This window comes from Schistocerca gregaria, chromosome 11 (genome assembly GCF_023897955.1).
Source record: "Schistocerca gregaria isolate iqSchGreg1 chromosome 11, iqSchGreg1.2, whole genome shotgun sequence".
Lineage (NCBI taxonomy): Eukaryota > Metazoa > Arthropoda > Insecta > Orthoptera > Acrididae > Schistocerca > Schistocerca gregaria.
The window spans coordinates 112,029,824-112,053,900 of NC_064930.1; the positions used below are offsets into that span (position 1 = coordinate 112,029,824).

General features: G+C 40.7%; 1 protein-coding gene across 1 annotated transcript in view; it reads left to right on the forward strand.

Annotated features, from left to right (window-relative positions):
• LOC126295275 (sperm-associated antigen 7 homolog) overlaps positions 1-24,077 on the forward strand; it is an 81,196-nt gene that overhangs the window by 1,628 nt on the left and 55,491 nt on the right. The window contains exons 2-3 of the mRNA XM_049987704.1: positions 2,776-2,843; positions 17,925-18,013. Coding sequence (XP_049843661.1) covers positions 2,776-2,843; positions 17,925-18,013 — 157 coding nt within the window. The remainder of the gene's footprint in view (positions 1-2,775; positions 2,844-17,924; positions 18,014-24,077) is intronic.

The following is a 24,077-nucleotide window of genomic DNA, read 5'->3' on the forward strand; positions in this document are numbered from 1 at the left end:
CTTTGGTGCGGCCGGCACAGCGGCTACTGGTGGTCGTGGGGAAAGCAGTGCCTGGGTCTGAACTGGGGTCTGCAGTCTCCCTGCTGCCGCCGTTGGGGGCGATTCTCAATGTCTGGGACTGCATCTTTCTCTCCAGGTTGAGTACAGGGTTCCAAGCCTAAGTTGAAGGCTGCTGTGTTTATTAATTAGATCGTGCTGTATTGGGATTTCGATGGCCTAATTAGTAAAGCCGTCCTAGAAGTAGGACGATTGACAGAGTATTTTTGTTTTTTCATTGTCCATACTATGCCCAGTCACCTCCATCGTGAACTGTATGTTGGGGTGCAACGAGTTGAGGTGTTCGAGAAATTCATTTACGCTGTCCCGTCCATGTGGCCAAACAACGAATGTGTCAGCCACGTAGCAGAAGAAACAAGTTGGTTTTTGTTTGGCTTGTTCCAGTGCCTTCTCCTCGAAATTCTCCATAAAGAAGTTGGCTACAACCGGTGAAAGCAGGCATCCCATGGCGATGCCATCTGTCTGTTCATAACAATTTCCGTCGAACAGGAAGGTATGTGGAGGTGAGCACTAACTCGAAGAGCTTAGTTCAGTTGCTGTTGAGTTTCTTGCTTATCAGATTGATGGAGTCTTTCAGTGGTTCCTTAGTGGAGAGTGACACTACGTCGAATCTCACTAATAAGTCGCTACCCTGGAGCAAAAGTTCTTGTATATGTTGTAAAAAGTGGACTAAATTGAGGATGTGGTGTTCGCACTTTTACACGAATGGACTAAGGAGACTCGTCAGGTATTGGACCAGTTCATAGGTCGCTCCTATGTTGCTGACTACTGGACGCATAGGTGTCCCATCATTGTGGACCTTTGGTAGCCCATACAGTTGTGGCGGTGCAGCCGCTTGTGTTCGAAGTTTCTTGACAGTTTTTCCATCAAAGTTACTGTCAAGAAGTTCAACGGTTCTTCTTTGAAGGCGACATGTTGGGTCTCCTTCTATCCTTCTGTACACTGCGTCATTGAGAAGTTTGTACATTTTTCTCTTATATTCTGAGTGCTGAGCAGTACTGTAGCATTGCCTTTGTCAGCAGGCAAGATCACCAACTCAGGATCGTAACTAGCGGGCGGCCACCCTCTCCGCCTTTGAGATGTTTTGTTTCAGTGGTGCAGCCCTGGTGAGTGCACAGTACGTTTCATGACATATTTCTTCTGCTTCATTGGCTGGCAGAGTGTAGGTGGCCTGCTCCACACTGCTTATAATGTCCACAATCGTAGAGATGTCGGGGTTAGGGTGAACCTATCAAGGCTCTTCGAGTTCATGATCATCTCAACATACTTCCAGTTCGATAGAAATTATTTTGAACAGACAGATGGCGTCGCCATGGGATGCCCGATTTCACCGGTTGTAGCCAACTTTGTTATGGGTAATTTTGAGGAGAAGGCACTAGAACAAGCCAAACAAAAACAAACTTGTTTCTTCCGTTACGTGGATGACACGTTCGTTGTTTGGCCACATGGACAGGACAGCTTAAATGAATTTCTCAAACACCTTAACTTGCTGCACCCCAACAAACAGTTCACGGTGGAGGTGGAGCAGGATGGTGCCCTACCGTTTCTTGACGTCATGGTGAAACAGAAACCTGACGGCAAGCTGGGACACAGTGTATAGAGAAAACCTAAACACACCGATTTGTACGTAAATGCCTTCACTTGCTACAGCAACTCCCAGCGTGAAGGCGTTTTGCACACACTTGTTCACAGGGCACAATCTGTCTGCGATCAGGAGAGCCTTCCAGCAGAACTGCAGCACCTCGAGACAACATTTAGGAAAAATGGGTACAACCAGAAGCAAATAAGACATGCACTCAGACAGACCTCGCCAAGAGAAAAAGAAGAAGAAACAGAAGAACGCAAGTCATTGGCGTGCATTCCGTTTGTCGGAAACACCTCAAGAAAAATCGGTAGAATCCGGGGAAACACAATGTGAAATGTGTATTCCGACCCTCTGCAAAAACCTTGACCCTACTGATTTCAGTGATTCAGTGAAAAATGACCTAGACCATTGAAAACAAGGCGTTTATCAAATTCCTTGTCAGCGCGGAAAATCATACACTGGGGAGACAGTCCGCACTGTAGAAGAGAGATGCCGCGAACACAAGCGCCATTCCGAATTATGCCATTGTATAAAGACTGGGCAGCTATGAAAAAACAAAAATACTCTGTCAATCGTCCTACGTCTGGGACTGCATTAATAAAGAGGCCATCGAAATCCAACTACAGGACGATCTAATTAATAATGACAGTGGCCTTCAATTTAGTCAGGCACTCAGCCTCTAGAGAAAGACGGTCCCAGACATTGAGGATCGCCCCCGACGGCGGCAGCAGGGAGACTGCAGACCCCAGTTCAGACCCAGGTACTGCTTTCCCCACGACCACCAGTAGCCGCTGCGCTGGCTGCACCAAAGACACTAGGGGAGGAATGATGGAGGGAGGTAACAGCTAGTGTATATAGGGCGCTGAGAGGAGCAGCTTAGCATTAGTCAGGAACCACTTGAAGATGGCAGGGTGTACATCTGACGAAATTACGACGCTACCCGGTTGGATATCCAAGAATTGTTCAAATTGGAAGTATTCTGAAAAACTTCAGATCGTATAAATTTTTCTTATTATTGGATTTTTCATTTGATAAATATTAAGTAGTATACACCTTTTGTAACTTTTTTCTTTCCTGTAATACTGACAGCTTTGTTAGCTGGCTGATGATGTATTGTGGCTTTTCTGTTCCAGAACAGCGTGAAGCCATGTTGAAGAAAAAAAATGAAGAGAAGGAAAAACTGAAGAAATTTAGGGAAGAGGTTTGTGTTAATAAAGTTCCGTGAAGGTTTGTGTAATGACTTGGCCAACAATGTAGTGCACTAATGCTATTCCTTTGGACATGCCATTCTCTATTAGATGACTAACTTATATTTATTCCTGTCTGCTTCGTGCATGGAGTTTGGTGCTTAGGAATTTTAAGCGGAGTTCTTTTGTAGGTATAAGCATTCAAGAGTTTGATATTATAATGAAAATGGTGCATCATTTGAGAACGCTGTTGTTATAAAGCTCTGAAAATTTAACTAAGAAATTCTGCCTCAACTTGTTGCATCAGTTACAGTGAATATTCCTATCTTCTTCCACTAACTATATGTTTCACTGTTCTGTGGAAACTTTGTTCACTTTTCAGTCACTATATCAAATTAGGGCATGCCACACACCATTGCGTGGCTTGCGGAGTATAAATGTAGATTAGAGTGACCTGTTTTTCTCTAAGTGGAAATACTGAAGCATCCATTGTACCAGGCTGTGGCATTGACCCATGGCATCATCAAAATTGTGGGCTTGTAATATTTACTATGAAAAAGTTCTGCTAGAGGTGCCTAATATGTTGAAAGTAGTTGCTGAATAATAAAATAGAAACTTTTAGTAGCTTGGTGTATTTATTTTACAAGAAAACAGAACAAAATATAAAACCTCCCTCTTTCCCCTTCAGAGTGAATCAGTAACATAAGTACCACTTGCACCATCAGATGGGCACAAAATCACATAGTCAAGTGGTACCCGAGATTACGAGATTGAATTTTTTGAACCAAGTACCCCACTGAATAGACCATCGCAAATTGTGACAACAGCATCGCATGAAATCGTCACTGTTACAAGAATGAGTAATCTCAACCATTTTGGCAGGGTTTCCTCATCTTTGATGACACTTACATATTCTCCCAGTACACCATTGTCCTGAAGGAAAGTTATGGTGTTCAATACGTCACACATCCATTCCACCAACATAAGACTGTTGTACTTTCACTGTTGAATCTCTCGTGCAGCCATGATACGAACTGTTCAGTACCATGCCAACAGACGGGCTGCTTAACTTCATTGAGATATGAACACTAAGAAACAATCAGTAATTGACATAGCTCACAACATGACAGCATTAGCAAAGCAAAATTCAAGAAACTAACATGAGCTACATGTGAGCAGGAGATATTGAGCCAGGGCTGTTCTTGCTATTAATCCCTTCAAACCTGTAAAACCTTGTGCGTGCTAGAATATTCTGTGAAAATAAGGGTTTTATGGGGGACGCAACTGTAAAGGAAGTCATGATACATTCATTAAGTTTCCCAGCTCACACCTAATCTGTCACCTTTCAACTTAGCCTAGACCTCAGGTTATGTTGTAGTTCAGCCTGTCACTACAACACAATTAAATAAATTCACCAGAATGCAAAACATCATTCTCCTCTGGATTACCATCTCCACTCAACTTAGTAGGCCTAGTAAACAACATGATCCAAGCCACCGCCCACAAGAAATAAATGACATATTATGAACAAAACATAAGACCAACATTTACATCTGAAACATACGAAGAAAAACATTCCAACACCATCTGCATAACATATGTCATTGTTCTTCAAAGAATATATTGATAACTCTAATAGTTCCCTAGACCCACATTTTACAATTAACAGCACACCGTGAACTTCTTTACTATCGAAATTTACAAGAGATTACAACCTCAAGCAATACACCTGTTGCAAAGAGACTTTCTCTCACATGCCACTTTTCAGATTAGCTTCTGATAGAGTATATCACACATCTATTCATCGTAAGGTCACAAATCCAAGATGGAGCATGGTACCAGGTGTTTCGGTTGACCTATCTGTCATCTTTTCTCTAAAGATCCAGTTGCATTGTGTATATTTTGTGCAACTCGTGATAAGATTGATTGCTTCAACTTTCCCACAAACATATAAACAGCAATATTTTGTGAAACCCGGTTCTAAAGCAGGTTCTAAAGCTGTAAGTAATGAAACAGTTTTTAAATAACTACATATTGTACACTCATGATCTTTTAAGTTTGATAGCTTCCAATAGTACAGCAATACTTTCATGTCTTTTCTTCTTACTCACTGAATTGACCAGTGGTACTGACAGACTTTATTGCCATTATTCAGTAATATTACTTTTAAATTGCTTTTAGACGCGAGCCTGCAAATCTTGAATCAAACGATTCGCATGTGTATGTACGGACACAGAATTTTTATTGTTAGCGTATGCAGGCAAACCACTGTCTGCAGATCCGAATGATGAATTTTTGTACCTAGAATGAAGAGGTCATCTCACTGCAACCCATCATCCAAAATTTCAGTTTATTTAGACAATTTTAGATTGCAAACTAAATCATTTAGTTCCATCTGGAATATGAGGTAAGGGAAAGTGTCTCACGTTTCAGGGTTGTGCTCATTCACTGCTGGAGTATCAGATTCACTTTCCTCAGGTAATTCTGATTGCCCCACTTTGGTTTCCAGATTGCAGAGAGGAGCAAGCAAACCTGACTGAAGTTTAGATTGGGCTAACACCAGTTGTGGTGGTGTTTCTTTACTGCCCAGAAGTTGCCAATGTGTTGGTTTCACATAGTCATTGTGAAGATAGTTTCCCATGACTCATGAGATATGAGAAAACAGGCAATATATATCTAGTGCCAAAACTGAAACCTCCCCATCTTCACTCTTGATTCATGGGTACTTACTTCTAACAAAGGCTGCAGTAACAGAGTGATCTGTAACGTAGGCTGAGGTCTGGTTTAGGTTGAAAACCCAACAGTAAGTTGGTGAAACCAAAGAATGTGTGCTGTAAAAAGATCCATCTCTTGGAATGGAAGTTGTTTAGTGGTGTATAGTATAGCCCGAAGTATAGGTTAGGTTGGTAGGTGATAATTTAGTGGTGAACTGGCAAAGCTAATGAATGTATACGTAAAAAGAAGCATTGTCTCAGAATACATCTATGGTGGTATGAGAATGTCATAGTATTCCTTTGTCTCGTGCTGCAAAATACGTTGTCTGTCCTCTGCTCTCTCATTGGCTGTGTAGAACCAGCAACTGGCATACATCTTTTGTTCCCATTGTACTTCACAGCGACCACTGACAATGTTGCTGTACGAAATGTGGGAGTATGACACTTAGACCTTACCAGCCTGGGTTTCAACATTAGCAGTATGTTTGTGTACTGAAGACACTCTTGGATCCATGTTTGGTGTTAGTAGAAACCTGCAAATTTTATCATAGAAAAGCAGCAACATGTATGATCTTTTGGCTCTTGCCCTTCACTGCACTGAGAACATTTACCTTCCAGTTACCGTGTGTTGGCAACAGTCCTTGATTCGAATTCTGGAACATTTACTTTGTCTTCTTTGGTGAAAGAATTTCAGAAAACTGTATTTAGCAACTCTACTTTAGTGGTGGTGTCATAGGCATTTGTGATGATTGGTGGATCATGACCATAGATTTGTGTGCACAGCTTATTGTCAGTTGCAATCTCTTAAATGGAGTACTGTGCACGCTCAGGTGTTGCAAAGTATGTGCAAGGTGGATCCCATGGATGTTTATAGGAGACAAGAAAAGAAATGGAGTGGAAATTTGTTGGCAACTGCTGGACTAATACGAAGCAGAAGGTGATAATTTTTTTGAATACTGTCACCGGTGATGAGGCATGATGTCGGCACTGTGAGTCGGAATCCGAGAGACATTATGTGAAGTGGCAGCATGTGAATTCTTAAAGAAAGAAGAAACTTGAGATGGCCATTTGCAGGCACTGTGCACAGACTTATTAAATAAGTGGGATTTTGCCATCTTGGAGCCTAAAGTGGCCTTCAATTCATAATCCTAGAAAGCACAACAAACTTCCACTCGCATTACAATAACATCAGACCCTACAACAGTTTCGCAACTGTGAAACTTATTGCCAAATTTGGATGTACTGTCGTACCATATCCCACATTCACTGCATGGTCCTGATTTAGTATCTCTCAGTTTCCATCTCTTTGGGCCCGTGAAAAATAGACTATGTACCCAACTTTCCCAGACTCAAATGCTGTAAGAAAAGGCTAGTCAGCAGTGGTTAAGGATTTTATGAGCATGGCACGCAGGCTCGTGTACGTGGTCTGCAAAAAGATGTAATGAATGGTTATGATTGTGTGGAAGAAATGTGATATGTAGTTGAAATCTTGCTCTATTTATGTATGTTACTGTTCTTTCTCTTTCCATTGTAATTTCTATGAAAATAAATGGGAGGCATTAGTTTTGGAATGACCGTCATAGTTATTTGGTAGGCCATGACAAGCTCTTAATCAAATGGTATCTATGTGCCTAAAATATGATTTTTTTTAAAAAAAAGTACCTCAGCTTGTGTTCACACAGTTTTAGCTTATTAAGATGTCATCGTCCAACGATATGAGTATGTTAAGAATAACTTGTTAACTTGACGAGTTGTGGAATTCTCAGGTTCCACTCGGTTCACGTCGTAACTTCTCCACTCTACTTCGGCAAACAGACTTGTTGCCACCTGCAGCTTGTTTTGATGACTCATTAGGATTTTGCATGAACCAAATGAAGATGACAACAAGATTGTTTTTGTTGAAATATTGTGGAAAACTTATGACATAAGCTAGGTGGACACCTGATGTGATATGCACTGGAAAATAAATGAACTGGGAAACATCATGTTGCATAACTTGATGAGTTACTATGTAGTCCATTCATATCAATGTTACAAGTTACATTACGAAATATTCATATCATTTCATGATGACTTGATAACAATAACCAGTGGCCTGATGTTGAAATACATAATAAAAAAAGATGTTATGAGATGGTTACTATTTTTCCTTACAGCAGTATACCTACTCCATGTATCAATTTTTAAACATTGCTTGAACAGCCCATTCTTCACTTTCTGAATTGTACACATATTGAAATTATTTTATTGGTTTATATCGAACTTTTGCACTTCACTGCTACTAGTAGCTGATAATTTCCTACATTAATGAAAGCAGTCAGTGTTTCAAAATATAATTTGATAGATAAAAAAAATCTTCTCACCAAGTGGTAGCAGGAGAAAAACCACAGAGAAGACGTGGAAATGTGCAAGCTTTTGGAGCCAGTGGCTCCTTCTTCTTGTAGAATGGTCAAAGGGAAAGGAAGTAGAATGAAGGAAAAGGACTGGCAAGGTTTAGGAAATGAGAGTTACGGAAAGTTGCCCAGAACCCCAGGCCAGGGGAGACATCCACGAAATCTCAAACCAGTTTCCAGCAACAGGTTGCCGATGTTTCTTGGTGATTCTCTGCCTGGATTTCAGCCATTGTTTACATCTGCATACATTCGTACTCTGCAAGCCACCATTTGGTGCATGGTGGAGCATACCTTGGGCCACTACTTGTCAGTTCTTTCTTCCTTCATATGCAAATGGAGTGAGGGAAAAATAACAGTTCACAAACCACCATGGAAGTTCTAATTTCCCCTATTTTCTCCTGATGGTCCTTATGCAGAATGTGTGTTAGTGGTGATAAAATTGTTCTGTAGTCAGCCACAAATGCCGGCTTTCTAAACTTTCTGATAGCGTCTCACAAAAATAATGCTGTCTTTCCTCCACGGTTTCCCATTTGAGTTTACGGAGTATTTTCGTAATACTCGAGTGTCAATTGACCTACCAGTGACAGATCTAGCAGCATGCCTTTGAATTGCTACATTATCTTCCTTTAATCCAACTTGATGGGGATACCATACGCTTGAACAGTACTTGAGAATAAATCACAAAAATATTTGTACACGATTTCATTTATAGGTGAGCTTCGCTGTCGTAGGAGTCTTCCGACAAATCAAAGTTGACCATTTGCCTTCCCTGCTACTGACCTTATGAGGTCGTTCCCCTTCATCATTTCATATCACCCTGCAACATTACACTTAGATATTTAAGCAGTGTAACTGTAAAGCAACTCGCCATTAATACCGTATTCTGTCTAACAAGGGGACCACATCTGCTTGTCATAACTGATTTTGTCCAAATTTTTGATGCATGCAGGGCTTGGACAGAAATGAAAATGACAGAGTTGAACCTCCAGATGGCCAAGTTTGTAGAAGAAAAATAGCATTTTGGTGTGGGTCGGACTTGGCACGAGCTGTATATCTTAATGTAGTTTCCGTGCAGTGGGTGGTGCAGCTGAAAAACTACAGAACAATAATCCCAGGGTCTTTGTGTCAAGTTCGTATATAGAAGCTTTTTTTTTTTTTTTTCCCTACCTTTATGTTACTTACACTAAAGAAATTGAAATAATGTTCAGTGCATTGCATTTATTAATATTTCTATAAATAACATTAAAATGAAATTAAATTTTTGGATTGCAAATAAATTTCCAAGAAAGGATTGTACTTACATTGTCTGCAAGAACTCTGCAAATAACTCTCCAAGTTGGTCTGTATATGTGCAGATGGACTTGTCTGTGCGCGCGCGAGTGTATACCTGTCCCTTTTTCGCCATAAGGTAAGTCTTTCCGCTCCCGGGATTGGAATGACTCCTTACCCTCTCCGTTAAAACCCACATCCTTTCGTCTTTCCCTCTCCTTCCCTCTTTCCTGATGAAGCAACTGTGGTTCGCAAAAGCTTGAATTTTGTGTGTGTGTGTGTTTTTGTCTGTGTCTGTTAGTGTGTCTATCAACATAACCAACACTTTCGTTTGGTATGTTACATTATCTTTGTTTTTGGACTCTGTATTCTGTTAGTTTCATTTTGACATTTAAGCAGCCCTTTGCAGCAGCATGTGAAGAGCAGGTCCCCGGTGAAGGTAAAATTGGCTCTATTGGCCGTTGGGGAAGAACACTAGCTATGGCTAAAGAGCCCATTCGCCTGCTGAATCGTGAGCAAGTTACGTTCAATTTTCAGGCCCATTGTGATGAGATAGTAAGAATATTTCTCTATAGAAACTTAAAAAATAACCATATAAATGTAAAAATATGGCAAGATGCTGTGAAAATTACTTCTTACCCTGTTTTTATGATTAATATCAACCGAGCACATGAAAATCATCAACTGTAAAATAATAAAGCTATCTAAATTTTACGTACAAAATTCTCATGTGTAGCTTACAATTGCTTCCTGGAAATTTACTTGCAGTCCCAAACTTTCCTTTTCAAGCCTTTTATGAAAATATTAATTACTGCAATTATTAAGCATTATGTCAGTTTATTTTCTGTGTAAGTAATGTGAAAAAAGAAAATAAAACAATTTCCCAGATAGGGACTCAAACCCAAGAGCCTCAGACTGTCATTCTATACTTTTCCTGTCATGTTAATCACTGCCTGTCAACTACACTAAAATAAATGTCTTATGACTCAACTGAACCGTGTCAAAAATTCTATTTTTTCTAATTTTGTGGCCATCTGGAGCTCCCACGTCTATCGCTTCCATTTCTGGTCAAGCCCTGTAAACACCATAAATTTGGACGAAAGCAGTGGTTACGAGTAGTTGCAGTCCCCTCATGAGTCATCACATGTACTCTTACAGTCACTCAAGGATGACACTTTCTTGGACATTACAGCACCATCAAATCATTTATACGAGTAGAGAACGAGTATGGTCACGTCACACTCACCAGGGGTACTTGTGGGATACCCTAACCTTTTGATTCCGTAGTGTAGTTACAGTCAGTGTTTGTTGGATAATGGTTGCAACTTAACAGTATGTCATCACTCGAACCATCACCTTTAGAACGCTGTTTCCTGTACAGTAGTGCCATTCTGGATATCTCCCCACAAAAATTACTGAAGCTTACATGAAACATTGTATAGGATAATTACTCTTTTCCCATCATGCACATTCAATTTTCAATCTTAAACTCGTGAGCAATTTAAAATCGAATGCAACTTCCTAAGTGACTTCTTATTATTGTCTTTCTTCTGACTACTTTAACTAATATTCTTCCATATATTGTTCTTCCACTTCTCACCCACTCATGACATTTGTCTTAGTTTCAGTATTTGCTAATCTTCAGTACCACATTTCCACTAAAGATTCTCCCCTCACAGAGCAACCTAGTGGCTCAGTCTCTCACAGTGACTCACACCTTCATCCAGACATTGGAAACCACGGTGAAGTGAAGTGAATGGCAGAGGGTACTTCCCATTGAACCACTTATGGCTTCCTCCCACTCATTCATATACGAAGCACAGGAAGAATGATTATTTAATTGCAACTGTCCATGTTGTAATTAGTCTAATCTTATGCTTGCAGTCATTATGGGAGTGATACGTAGGTGGCTGCAGTACATCCCTAGATACATCATTTAAAGCTGGTATTTTAAACTTTGTAAGTAAGCTTTCAAGAGATTGTTCAAGCATGTAACAGTACGGTTTCTTCAGCCTCTCCATGACCCTCTCCCACATCTCAACCAAACCTGTGAGCATTCCTGTTGCCCTTCCCTGTATGTGCTAATCCAGTTTGGTACTGGTCCCACACTTGATCAATATAGGGTGAGCCAAAAGTCACTACTCATTGTAACCTTATTGAATACAAAACAAACAGTTGCAGTTATGAAATAACTGAACATTATATTGAAGCTATATGATACTCAAGAGTTGTTTTCCACCTTTGTGGATACATTTCATCAGACGAACTGGGACACTTAGTGTACTTGTTTACACAATGATTTATTAGAATCGGGATCTTCAAAATTGTTGTAAATAGCTTATTTCAAGACCTAATGCCGTTTTATACCATAAATTTTAACATACCCCAAAAAGAAGAAATACATAGGTGTCAGATCAGGGGAACTGTGTCACATTTACATTACCCTTCACTTTCCAATAGCTTTTCCACCAAATACTACATCAAAGTAGTTCAAAATGGCTCAAATGGCTCTGAGCACTATGGGACTTAACATCTATGGTCATCAGTCCCCTAGAACTTAGAACTATTTATACCTAACTAACCTAAGGACATCACACAACACCCAGCCATCACGAGGCAGAGAAAATCCCTGACCCCGCCGGGAATCGAACTCGGGAACCCGGGCGTGGGAAGCGAGAACGCTACCGCACGACCACGAGATGTGGGCATCAAAGTAGTTCGGCACAGCTGGCGAGTGAAGGGGTGGGGCCCTGTTGTGTTGAAAGGAAAGTGTCTGGAAGTCATTGTAGGTTATTTGTGGTCTGGAATGGCTTAGGTCATCAACATTTCCAGTTAGTTCTCTCTACTTTGAGCAACACCCAAGTCCCAATTACTCCATGGAATGAGATGACACCCCAAATGGCGACACCAGCTTGACTTAACTGTGTCACTAAAAGGAATTCTATATTTCTCTGTTTACCATCAGGCACTGTTGTATCTGTTGACATGCTTGGTATTGTGAAAGTTGCCTCATCACTCCAAATTCCCACAAATAAACAGGATTACCTTAATGTTTACAGTTGGTTGTGGTGGGTAGTGTTGTTTTAGGCCCACCCTGTATTCTAGGCTATGTTGCACAATTGTTTTGTAAGCAGTCTGCTTTATACACTAATTACATTTTTCTAGAATTCTACCAAAAAACTGAAGATGGCCACTTGCTTTGTCTATACTGAGCCTCTGTGATTGTCCATTTCATATTCCTACAAATACTTAAAACCCAGGTATTTCTATGAAGTGGCTGATTCCAGTTATGAGCTGTTGATATTGTAGTCATAGGGTCATTTTCAGTTTGTGAGGTGCTCAGTCCTCCATTTTTCAGTGCTGAAACAAGTTGCTAACCTTTGCTCACTTTGAAATCTTGTCAAGACCCGACTGAATATTTATGCAGTTTTTTCGATAGAGTACTTCTATATTGGCAACTCCATCATCAGCAAACAGTCTGAGCTGACTCTACTCACCACTCACTTGCATGCTCAAATAGTGAAACACCCATTCTCAGGATGACAATACCCAACAAATGTCTGCCTTGCAAATAACAAGGTTGCTGGTAGATATGTTACACCATTGCTACATCCACTCAAGCTGTTGTTTCAGCATTGTGATTCTTGACGTTCTCCTGGCATATTTGACAACTGAACAGTCCACAGGTGTACTACCAGTCTGTAGTGTCCGACGGGCACAATATTTGTGCGCCATCGTCATGTGTGCTTATGAACTTAGTTTCTGGAGGTGCTCAGCCGATTTATTCCTCCTCACACCACAAACCATTCCCTCTCTGATCTACACCCGAGAGCACGCATTGGAAGTTGTGGATACACTTTGTTGGAGTGTGTGATAGCTTCGATGTACTTTACTTTGTCTGCCCTGGTTGCCAGATCGTTGTGTTTGCTGAATTTCTTCTGAATTAGGCCTAGTACAAATTTTGATGGTTTCTCTAATGACACTGTCCCAGTATGCCTAAGTGTGAACTACAATCCTGGTACATTTGAATTCCATAGCGTGATGCTCTGACAAGCACTGCTCTGCATCTGCAGACTTCGTCCAGCCTTCCTCAAGCCGAGGTCATCTTTGACAATTTCCAATAATGCCCGTATTTTATTGGGCACAGGACAGGCCTTACATGATGCTCTTTCAGTATATGCCCGACTTTTCCCGATAGCACATCAGTGCACAACATTTAGGCTGTGATCACCTCTTCCTCGTTGATGTCTTCTGTCTTCACCATTTGTAGTAGAGTGGTTGGGCGAAGAGCTCGCTTAATCTGCTATTATGAGTAGCCAGATTCTGAGTGTACGGATTATCAGAATGGCAGATTAAGCATGCTCTTCACCCTACCCCTACAGTACAGAGTGTGGAAACGGAAGAAATCATGGAGGAAGAGGTAGTCACAGCCTTTATACTATACACCGAAGAGCTGTCAGGAAAAGTTGAGTACATACTGAAAAAGCACTGCTTAAAAACTGTCTTTTGCCCACTCAATAATAAGCAGGCATTAGTGAGAAGTGTCAAAGGTGACCTCAGTTTGCAGAAGGGCGGATTGTATTAGATTCCATGCCAACATAGTGAAAGATATTGGACAATAAGAGCGCATCACCAAAGATCAATGCTGGGAATGCTAGTAGCACCCTCGACTATGTGCCCCAAGTTGATGGTTGCAGATAATGATGTTACAGAATATGAACATACCAGGATCTTAGTGCAGACTTTGAAATACCAGGACAGTGCCAATAGAGGAGTCATCAAAATTACCAGCAGGGACTACCTTATCAATTGAAACTTTGGCCATAATCTCAGCAATCTTGGGAACCAGCACTGGATCTAATTAAGATGATGCAACAGTCTGTTGACCAGGGTGGCCAGGGCAACTACATTGAAGCTACCACTCAACCTGATCACTACAAGCTTTTCCACGACTTCTGACGTGTTCCCTCGTGTGCGGACCACAGAGGGAATGGCTTGCGGTGGGAAGAGATATAAGTCAGCTGTGCGTCATCAAGAGCTCAGTGTGTCAGCTCACCTAATGATGGTGACAGGTCTGATCACCGAAATATTGTGCCTGTTGGACACTACGGATCGTCATTACACCTGTGGATTGTTGTTTTAGTGCAAATTATGGGCGCTTCTCCGAAGTGAGGCAGTCTGTTTTCTACTGTGATACTTGGTGCACAAGTTGAACACAGAGGTCCAACTGGATTACCGCATACATGGCTTGCATGTGATGATAGATTTCAATACTGTCACACCTCTTTGGAAAGTCACATCCTGCTTGTTAGGTTGTATAGCACACGATTGCTGTGTGCTGTGCAGTAACCTCTGGAAATTAATGGTATCCTGTAGTTACAGCTTATTGCCAGTTAAACTACACTGCTGGTTTGTAGCTGAGAGACAAATTTCTGGAATTACAGGCTTTGTGTACATTTCATATGAATGACCTGTATACACCCGTAGCTGACCTTACTGTATAACCCATTATTACATCAGACTCCTCAAATACCAAGTGTGTATGGATTAAGGAACATCAAAAAACAAATGTCGCATATTTCCGAAGGAGGTAGTATCGATCAAAACTTGAAGAAAAGTATCTATAATTTATGTGTCTGAAAACCAATATCAGTTGAGATTGGGCCATTTTGCTTGTTACGAGTAATGTGTAGTATTTGGTAGTGTTTTACTGTTCACAAGAGATGCATGCATGTGTAGGCAGATGCAAATCCTTGACTAGGCACAGAAGCGAGACATCAGCATCGCTAGACTAACTGTTTACAGGAAGCAATTGTTGTTGACAGGCTCGTAGAGCCTTAACTTTACCAAAAAGATCAACAGGTGTTGTATATCTTTCAATACTGCATGATGAATTACCAGTGCTGTTGAACGTTACCCTTGCAGAAAGACAACACCTGTGGTATATGTCCCATTTTCTACGGATCATGTGACGTTGCCATATTGCACTGTTTCACATATGATGGATTGGTGGAGGCAGTCAGGCAGCATGTCCTTGCTGTTCACCGGACATGAATCGGTTGGATTTCTGGCTGTGGGTGCATTTAAAGGTATCGGTTTATGCTTGACCCAACGACGGTGTCCAGATGTTACAGGGCATGTGACAACTGTGTGTGACGCAAACTAAATGGAAATGTGTGTATTTAAAGAGTGCAGGATCCAATTTGAAGAAACACTCAAATATGTGTCATAACTGCCTACAGTATCTATTTCTGCATAACAGATGGATAGGAATGAGAGGACAGATTGCCCCATATCTCGACAGGTATTGGTGTCCGTAAATATCATTATAAGAACTTTCTTTGTATTTTAGACAAATACTACATCTTGCAGAAATATGTGATGCTTGAAAACATATTGTATAACAGCACACACACACACAAAATGTTTTTATAATTAATGTTCAAAAATATTGAACTCACTTTCAAATATTGAAGTATTTACGTGGGACTGCCCAGTTTTCCCGGTGTAATTGGCAGCGACACCATTCGTAGGTGTGCAGCTGGATTTCAGTGTCCAATGGGCACTTTGTTTTAGACACCAAAATGGGATGCATTCCAACTGTACAAGTGTTCTGGCACATATCAAGAGGACTGTGTCAATAAAGAATCCCTTGAGATAACTTGTAAGGCCTCTGCCAATTGACATCAGCTGCTGATACAACCTTAGTAATCTTGTGTTCTTACGCATTATTTTAGGAGAATTTTGTGTTTGGGTCCATAACTCATTGAGTTTTTTCTGCAAATAGCAGTCCTATGCTTACCAAACGAAAGTGTTGGTATGCTGATAGACACACAAACACACACACAAAATTCGAGCTTTCGCAACATAAGGTTGCTTCATCAGGAAATAGGGAAGGAGGGGGAAGACGAAAGGATGTGGGTTTTAAGGGAGAGGGTAATGAGTCATTCCAATCCCGGGAGCGGAAAGACTTACCTTAGGGGGAGAAAAGGACAAGTATACACTCGTGCGTGCACGCGCACACACACACACACACACACACACACACACACACACACACACACACACACACACAAGCAGACATATGTAAAGGCAAAGAGTTTGGGCCTGATGAGGCAACCTTACGTTGCGAAAAGCTCGAATTTTGTGTGTGTTTGTGTTCGTTTGTGTGTGTATCAGCTTACCAACGCTTTCGTTTGGTAAGGTACATCATCCTTGTTTTTAGATATATTTTTCCCATGTGGAATGTTTTCCTCTATTATGTATATTATTTGTGCAAACTCCCATGATGCATGGGATGGATAAAAAGGGAGGTCAACACTGTTGTAATTTATACCAGACTTTATTGACTGATGTTCGTCGTATTTCATGCCCTCAATATAATCACCCCACATATCGATCACCTTCCCCCACACAGACGTACGGCGTCATATACAGTCAGTGGGTCCGTCTCTGTCAATGTATTACAAGGACAGCCCTTTGGCACAGATAATGTCTTCTCTTATATTGTAGCACGTGCCACGAAGAGGTTCTTGCATTTTCGTGAACATATCATATTTGCACGGGCTCAAATTGGGTGATTATGGTGGATTTCAGGTATCTTTCAGGATGGCACGGTGAATGGGAGGCCTGAGGAAATGAATAAACCTTTTGCACTCTCCCATTGACCACTGGCAATCGGTTCGTCGGCCCACGCCGTGACGAGAAATCGCCAGTCAGGTTTTTTTTTTTGTGTGTTTGAAGTCCAGAACTCGGATATCAATTTACCAATGTAGTTTGCTACATCTCTAAAAACTAATCAAGAAAAAGACTTTGAAGTTTTCCGACCATCTTGAAGATGCTAAAGTAAAGTAATTTTTTATGAAAGCGGCATGGCTCTGTGGTGGGGTGTTTAACTGCCATTTGAGGAGATTTTGTTTAATTCCTGGTGTATTTTTAAATGAGGGTGATGTTCTATGAGCACTTCCATGAAGCATAAAATACATAAAGATGGGAGGTATTTAATTTTTAATATATATTTTTTAATTTAAACGATCTTCATTAACAGTCAGTCATAAAAGATTGCTAACTAAGAATTTACATTTGCAATAAGAAGACATGTATCTTTCATAAAAAAAGATAATTAGGTATGTGTTAATTAACACATATTTGATGAATTTTATATTTAAAAGAGATAGGTATTTGAAATGCTGTCAAAAACAAGATTTGATTCAGTGATTATCATTCCTGCCTGCTGTTGATTGTTTTCCATCTTTATGTATTTTATGCTTCACAGAGATGCTCGTAGAACAGGCATCTTTGTTTAAAAATTTCAATCCGCCGGCCCCCAAGTGGCAGGCGAGCATTCTATCACATAGCTGTACTGCTTGTGGGACGACTGATCTCACTTCAATGTATTGACGATGGTCGGAAAACTAAGAAATTGATTTTCTCGAGGGTTTTTGATAGTTGTGTCAAACAGCTCTGGCAAGTTGATATTTGAGTTCTAAACTTAATTTACCACAAGTGTAAAATATTACAAAAATCTGACTGGTGTGTTGTCAAAATATTGTGTCTGTCACTGCATGTTCCAGTGGTGATTAGTGTACTGCACTAGTTGTTTTTTTTTTTTTTTTTCATTGGATGTGTGGCATTAAATTATTTTGGCTGTTTTGTGTATTGACAGCAAATGTTTTCCCTGTACTCTGTATTTAATTCTACGTCTCACTTCACATTGCAGGTCGAGAAGACGATAGAAGAATTCATCAAAGATGACAGCAAGGGGAGGCACGTGTTTGAACCAATGGAGCACGTGCTCAGGAGTGTTGTGTAAGTGCATGAGTGGAGTGCATGACATTGAACAGGACTAAACTCACTGATAGTTGTTTTGTAGACAAAACCACCTTTTCTTGCTGCAACTTAGTACATCTTTTCCACACGCATTTCACCATTTTCTTACTCTAAGGCATCTTCACTGGGATCTAGACTGATGTAGTTTTTGTTATTTCTAAATTATCAAACAGTTCACATGGCGTTTTTTCATTTAAGTAAGTAATTACTTACAGTTTGTTGACATCAGCATTTCCACTCGTCTGGTCTGGAGGTCACGCTACTGCTTCATTTCCGAAACATGAGCACAATTTTGTATTTCGAGCTTTTTCTTTCACACTGTTCACCACATTTCTCCATCTTCTCTGTGGTGCACTATTATTATTTTGCCACTGGTCATAGCTGTTTGTTTGAACACCATGCTTTTAAAGAGGTGTAAACATTGTGAGTCCATTATGTGTTTCCTCCTGGTTGGTTTGCCAACCTTACGAACTATATGTTGAAAACTAACATCTATTCATGATGTTCGTTCTCTCTCTCTCTCTCTCTCTCTCTCTCTCTCTCTCTCTCTCTCTCTCTCTCTGTGTGTGTGTGTGTGTGTGTGTGTGTGTGTGTGTGTGTGTGTGTGTGTGTGTGTGTTGGGCCTTCTGCCGTGTTGTCCTTTTCCATTTTGTCCACAATATTTCGACGAGTGACCTGACCATCACCTTCAGGTACTGAAAGTTGTGCCGTGTGTACTCACTGCCTACTATACTCTGGCTTAACTGTCAACTACTCATGATCCCGCACCACTGTAGTGCTCCTTTATTTTTGATAGCCTCCTGTGATATTCTGTGAAACTCAAATCCTTAGAGTGTGTGGCTACCCATGGGATCTTAATAAATTGAGTGCTGGACTTCAGGTCTAAATTAACTCTAGGCTTAAATTGTAACCACTGTCCTTTCTTATAAGGTTTTCTGACAGCATTAATCTGGCAAATTCCTTAGTTAATGCTGTCCCATAAATTTGGTTTTTGCATCACAACATTTCTCTTGTCTTATTTCGTTTCATTTTATATTCGAGTCAGTGATTGGCGATATTTACAAATTATCTAGGTACCCGAAAGCCGGATGTATACTGCATTCATGCGAATGTGACACATCTTATACAAAGAAGACTATCGGAACAGTTAAAGCGAGATGTAAGGAACATTGTCAACATGCCCGAATAAAACAGTCAAACTGATTGGCTATCTCTGAGCACTGCACCAAATACAATCAAGACAGGACATGTGATGGTGAAAACTCCAAGTTTCTGGACAACGTAATTAAAGTGTGTGTCAAAATGAAGTTGAAAGAAAGCCAAATCAACAGGGACAGATGTTTCAGTGCAAATGAGACTTGAGATCTGGCTCTCAATTTATTAAGATCTTACTGACCACCACATCCACCAGGGCTGGGGAACACTGAGAGAATGTGCGTCTCAGCTAATATCAGTTGAGCTCTGAAAAACCAAAAAGTATCAAAAGGTAAAAGTAAAAGGAAATTGTACTGACAAGGAGCCCATGTGGCAATAGGATTTTTGTATTTTTTGTATTTGTGGTATGTGGAGTTCAGAACTCAACTATTAATCACCCAAAGCACTTTGATGAAACTCTCAAAAATTCTAAAGAGCACTGATCTTTAATATGCTAAAGTGAGGTCAGTTTTTCTAGAGAGGTGACGGTCTCTGTGGTTGAATGCTTGCCTGCCATTTAGGGCTCTTTAGGTTTGATCCACAACCATTGCAAGTTTTAAAAAGTTTTAAACACATGTGCTTGTTATGACAGCATTTCCATGAAGTGTAAAATACATAAAGCAACAAAAATAATCAAATTTTTAAAATATTATATAATTGGATAGATAAAAAATCTACTTATCAGCAGCAGCAGCAGGAGAACACATTTATAAAAGTTATTACAGTTTGCAAGTTTTTTGAGCCAGTGTCTCCTTTTGGCAGAAGGAAGAGGCATGAAGGGAAAGGACTGATGAGGTTTATGAAAAGGAGCAGAGTTTGGAAAAGTTATCCAGAACCTCAGGTCACAGGGATATACCACGCCAGTTATTTTCCTTCGCCCCTCTTTCTTTCCCTTCAGCACCTGAAGAAGAAATCTGTATTGGTCATCAAAATATTATGTAGAAAATGGCAACAACAACTACTAGGTAGAGCACTTAGAAGCATCCCATCACTTACAGTTGCTCATTTGTGGTCTTTCCTACCAAAATTTTTGCAGGACAGATAAGTGAAGGTTTTGTTCGATGATTTTTTAATATGTTTCTAAAAGCCTGACTCGGCAGCTGTGCCTCCAGTTGCTTCCACTGTTGATAACACCCAAATTAGACTTTACATGCAGTTTGTGGAATTTTGTTGTAGCGATTTTTCTGTCAGCGCCGAATTTTTCGGAAACTGGACCAAAGTCAGTTGTTCCAAAAAGCTACCACTGCTTTTTGATATGATTGAAGACGTTCAGCATAGGACTTACCACGAAATAGAGGCATCCACAGGAATTGAGGATTGATTTTGCACAAATGTTAAGTTACAGAAAAGATCTATTACTGAAGGAATCTACATAATTTGTCCAGCTCAAAAACAGGACCATATCAATGCCTGTAAGGAAATGCTCTGAAAACTAGACAAAGGAATAATCTGTATTCATCATAGTAACAGGAGACAGAACTTGGATGTATCCATGTGATCCAGAAACTAAATATCAGTCAGTTGTATTGATCGTTCAAGATGAACCCAAAACAAACAAAAGTGGTTCGTTTATGAAGCAGCTGAAAGAAATGATGGCTCATTTCTTTTGTTAAACTCGACATGTTACAAACACTGCTTCAGAGAACTGGAGAACAATTCATACTGAATGGTTCGCAAATATATGTCTGCTAAAAGTTATCAATGTCATCAGCAAAACCAACAGAAAACATTGTGTCGTCGTCATGACAATGCCACTTGTCACACTGCACGTCAAACAATTAATTATCTGACATAGAAAAACATGCACTTAATCTCATATTGCTTGTATTCGCTTGGTTTGTTACCTATCGAATTTCTTCTGTTTCTCTGCATAAAAAAAGAAGAAGAAGAGTTGGTGGACACTGATATTCATTATCACAAGGAGCTGAAGAATATAGCAAAATCATATTTCTGTGGTATCAACATCACAGTATCCAACACTACCATCTGATTTTAGATCTTCCGTATTTAGTGTTTTAAAATTTGCAAAACATTAAATTTCTGATTTACAGGTCATTTGATCAGAGCAAGCCAGTGAACATCACAATGAGTTAACAGCATCAGATGCTGAGGCAGAATTGAATAATAATGTTTTAAATGTTATTTAGCTATGAAGGTTGAGTTGATCATTGCCAGGAATTCGATCTTCATTAATAATAACCTGACATATGTATACACTTGATCTTCTACTTATTAACTGCATTAGCAACAGACTTCAACAACATTGTTCGTATGTACATTTCACAATTCTCTTTTCGTTTTTCACAAATTAAACAATGAACATAATCCAATAAATACTACTCGTTACTTTCTCCACACTACTGATTGAACTACCTCTAATGACTACCTACATTCAGACTGTAGCATGCACTGACTCCCAAAACTATATATGAATACAGCAGTCAAAATCTTATAATGCATTAACAAAAAATGGAAAATTCAGGTAGGAATATTAACAGCATAGGGAAAGACAGATTGCTACTTACCGTAAAAAAGACATGTTAATTTGCAGACAGGCACATTTACACTGAAGAGCCAAAGAAACTGGTACACCTGCCTAATATCACGAAGGACCCCAGCCAGCATGCAGAAGTGCCACAACATGCTGTGGCGTGGACTCAGACAAATGTCTGAAGTAGTGCTGGAGGCAATCGACACCATTAATCTGTAAGAGTGTGAGGGGGTGGAGATCTCTTCTGAACAGCACATTTCAAGGCATCTCAGATACACTCAATAATGTTCATGTCCGTGGAATTTGGTGGCCAGTGGAAGAGTTTAAACTAAGAAGAGTGTTCTTGGAGCAACTGTGTAGCAATTCTGGACATGTGGGTGTTGCATTGTCCTGCTGGAATTGCCAAAGTTTGTTGGAAAGCGCAGTGGGCGTGAATGGATGCAGGTGATCAGACAGGAAGCTGATGTACTTGTCACCTGTCAGAGTCATACCTAGACACATCAGGGGTCCCACCCCACACCATTACAGAGCCTTCACCAGGTTGAACAGTCCCCTGCTGACATGCAGGGTCCATGTATTCATGAGGTTGTCGCCATATGTGTACATGTCCATCCGCTTGATACAATTTGAAATGAAATGTTTCTGACCAGGGCCTTTGCTTCTGAAAGCCCATATTGATGATGTTTTGCTGAATGGTTTGCAAGTTGACACCTGTTGATGGCCCAGCATTGAAATCTGCAGCATTCTGTGCAAGGTTTGTACCTCCGTGATGTTGAACGATTCTCTTCAGTCGTCATTGGTCCCATTCTTGCAGGATCTTTTTCCGGCCGCCGTGATGTTGAAAATTTGTTGTTTTACTGTATTCCTGATATTCACGGTACACTCGGGAAATGGTTATATTGGAAAGTCCTCACTTCATCACTACCTCAGATATGCTGTGTCCTACCGCTGTACACCGACTATAACACCATGTTCAAACTCACTTAAATCTTGATAACCTGCCATTGTAGTAGGAGCAACCAGTCTTAACAATTGCGCCAGACGCTTGTTGTCTTATGTAGGCATTGCCGACCCCAGTGCCATATTCTGCCATAGTTTACAACTCTCTGTATTTTAATACGCATACCTATACCAGTTTCTGTGGCACTTCAGTGTAAGGGACACATAGATAAAGCTTCTGGCCATAGTCTTCATCAGTAAAAGTAAGACACACACCATTCATACACACAAGTTGGCACACATCATGCACAAGACCCCCAACTCAGCATCTCGGGCTGGAATGCAATTACCACGTGGGATGCAAGCAGCAGTCTGGAGAGGTAGGGAAGGGAAACAGATAGTAGTGTACGGTTTGGGAGAGAGACGGGTGCTGTGTGGTGAAGTGTGAAGGGTTTAGAATGCCAGCAGGTGCAGCATCAGGAGGTTGTGGGGCAGGAAGGTGGGGAAAAAAGGAGGCAAAAAAGGAGAGGAGTGGGGAAAGACTGTTGGGTGGAGGATGTGGTGACAGTATGTTACTGCAGGTTGAGGGTTGGGATAATTATGGGAGTGGTGAATGTGTTTTAAGGTATCTCGCATCTGCACAGTTCAGAAAAGCTGGTGGAGGAGTATCTTTAGCTACATGTTGTGCCACAGGCTGGTCTACTTTTCTCTTGATGTCCCTCATTTCAGGGCATGATGATGGGCAATGAAAGCCCTGAAGGATGTGGTTCAGTTCTTCCAGTCTGAGGTGGTATTGGGTGATGAAGGGGATACTCCTTTGTGGCTGGTTTTTAGGAGTGGTGGGAGGATTGGGGTCTGTGAAGGGAAATGGCACGGGAGATCTGTTTGCGGACTAGGTCCGGGGGAGAGTGGCTGTCTGTGTAGCCCTCGGCAGGATCCTCGGCATACTGAGAAAGGGAGTTCACGTCACTGCAGATACATTGCTCCCAGATGGTCAGACTGTATGGGAGGGATTTTTTTGTTGTGAAAGAGCTGATAGCTGTTGGGTTTAATGTGGACAGAGATGCAGATGGAGCCATTAGAGAGGGCAAGGGAAACATCCAGGAAGTTGGCACGTTGGGTTGAGGAGTACCATGTGAAGCACATGGGAGAGGAGATGTTGCGGTTATGAAAGAATGAAGATATGGAGTACAGATCATGAAGATATCATCTGTGAACCTGGTCCAGACTAGGAGATTGGTTTTTGAGAGGCTAGAAAGGTCTCCTCTAGATGACCCATAAAATGGTTGGCACAGGATGGTACCATGCAGGTGTCCATGGCTGTGCTGTGTGTTTGTTTATATAACTTACATTTGAAGGTGAAGTAGTTGTGGATTAGGATAAAATTAGTAAGTTGTTTGAGGATTTAGGTAGTGGGTT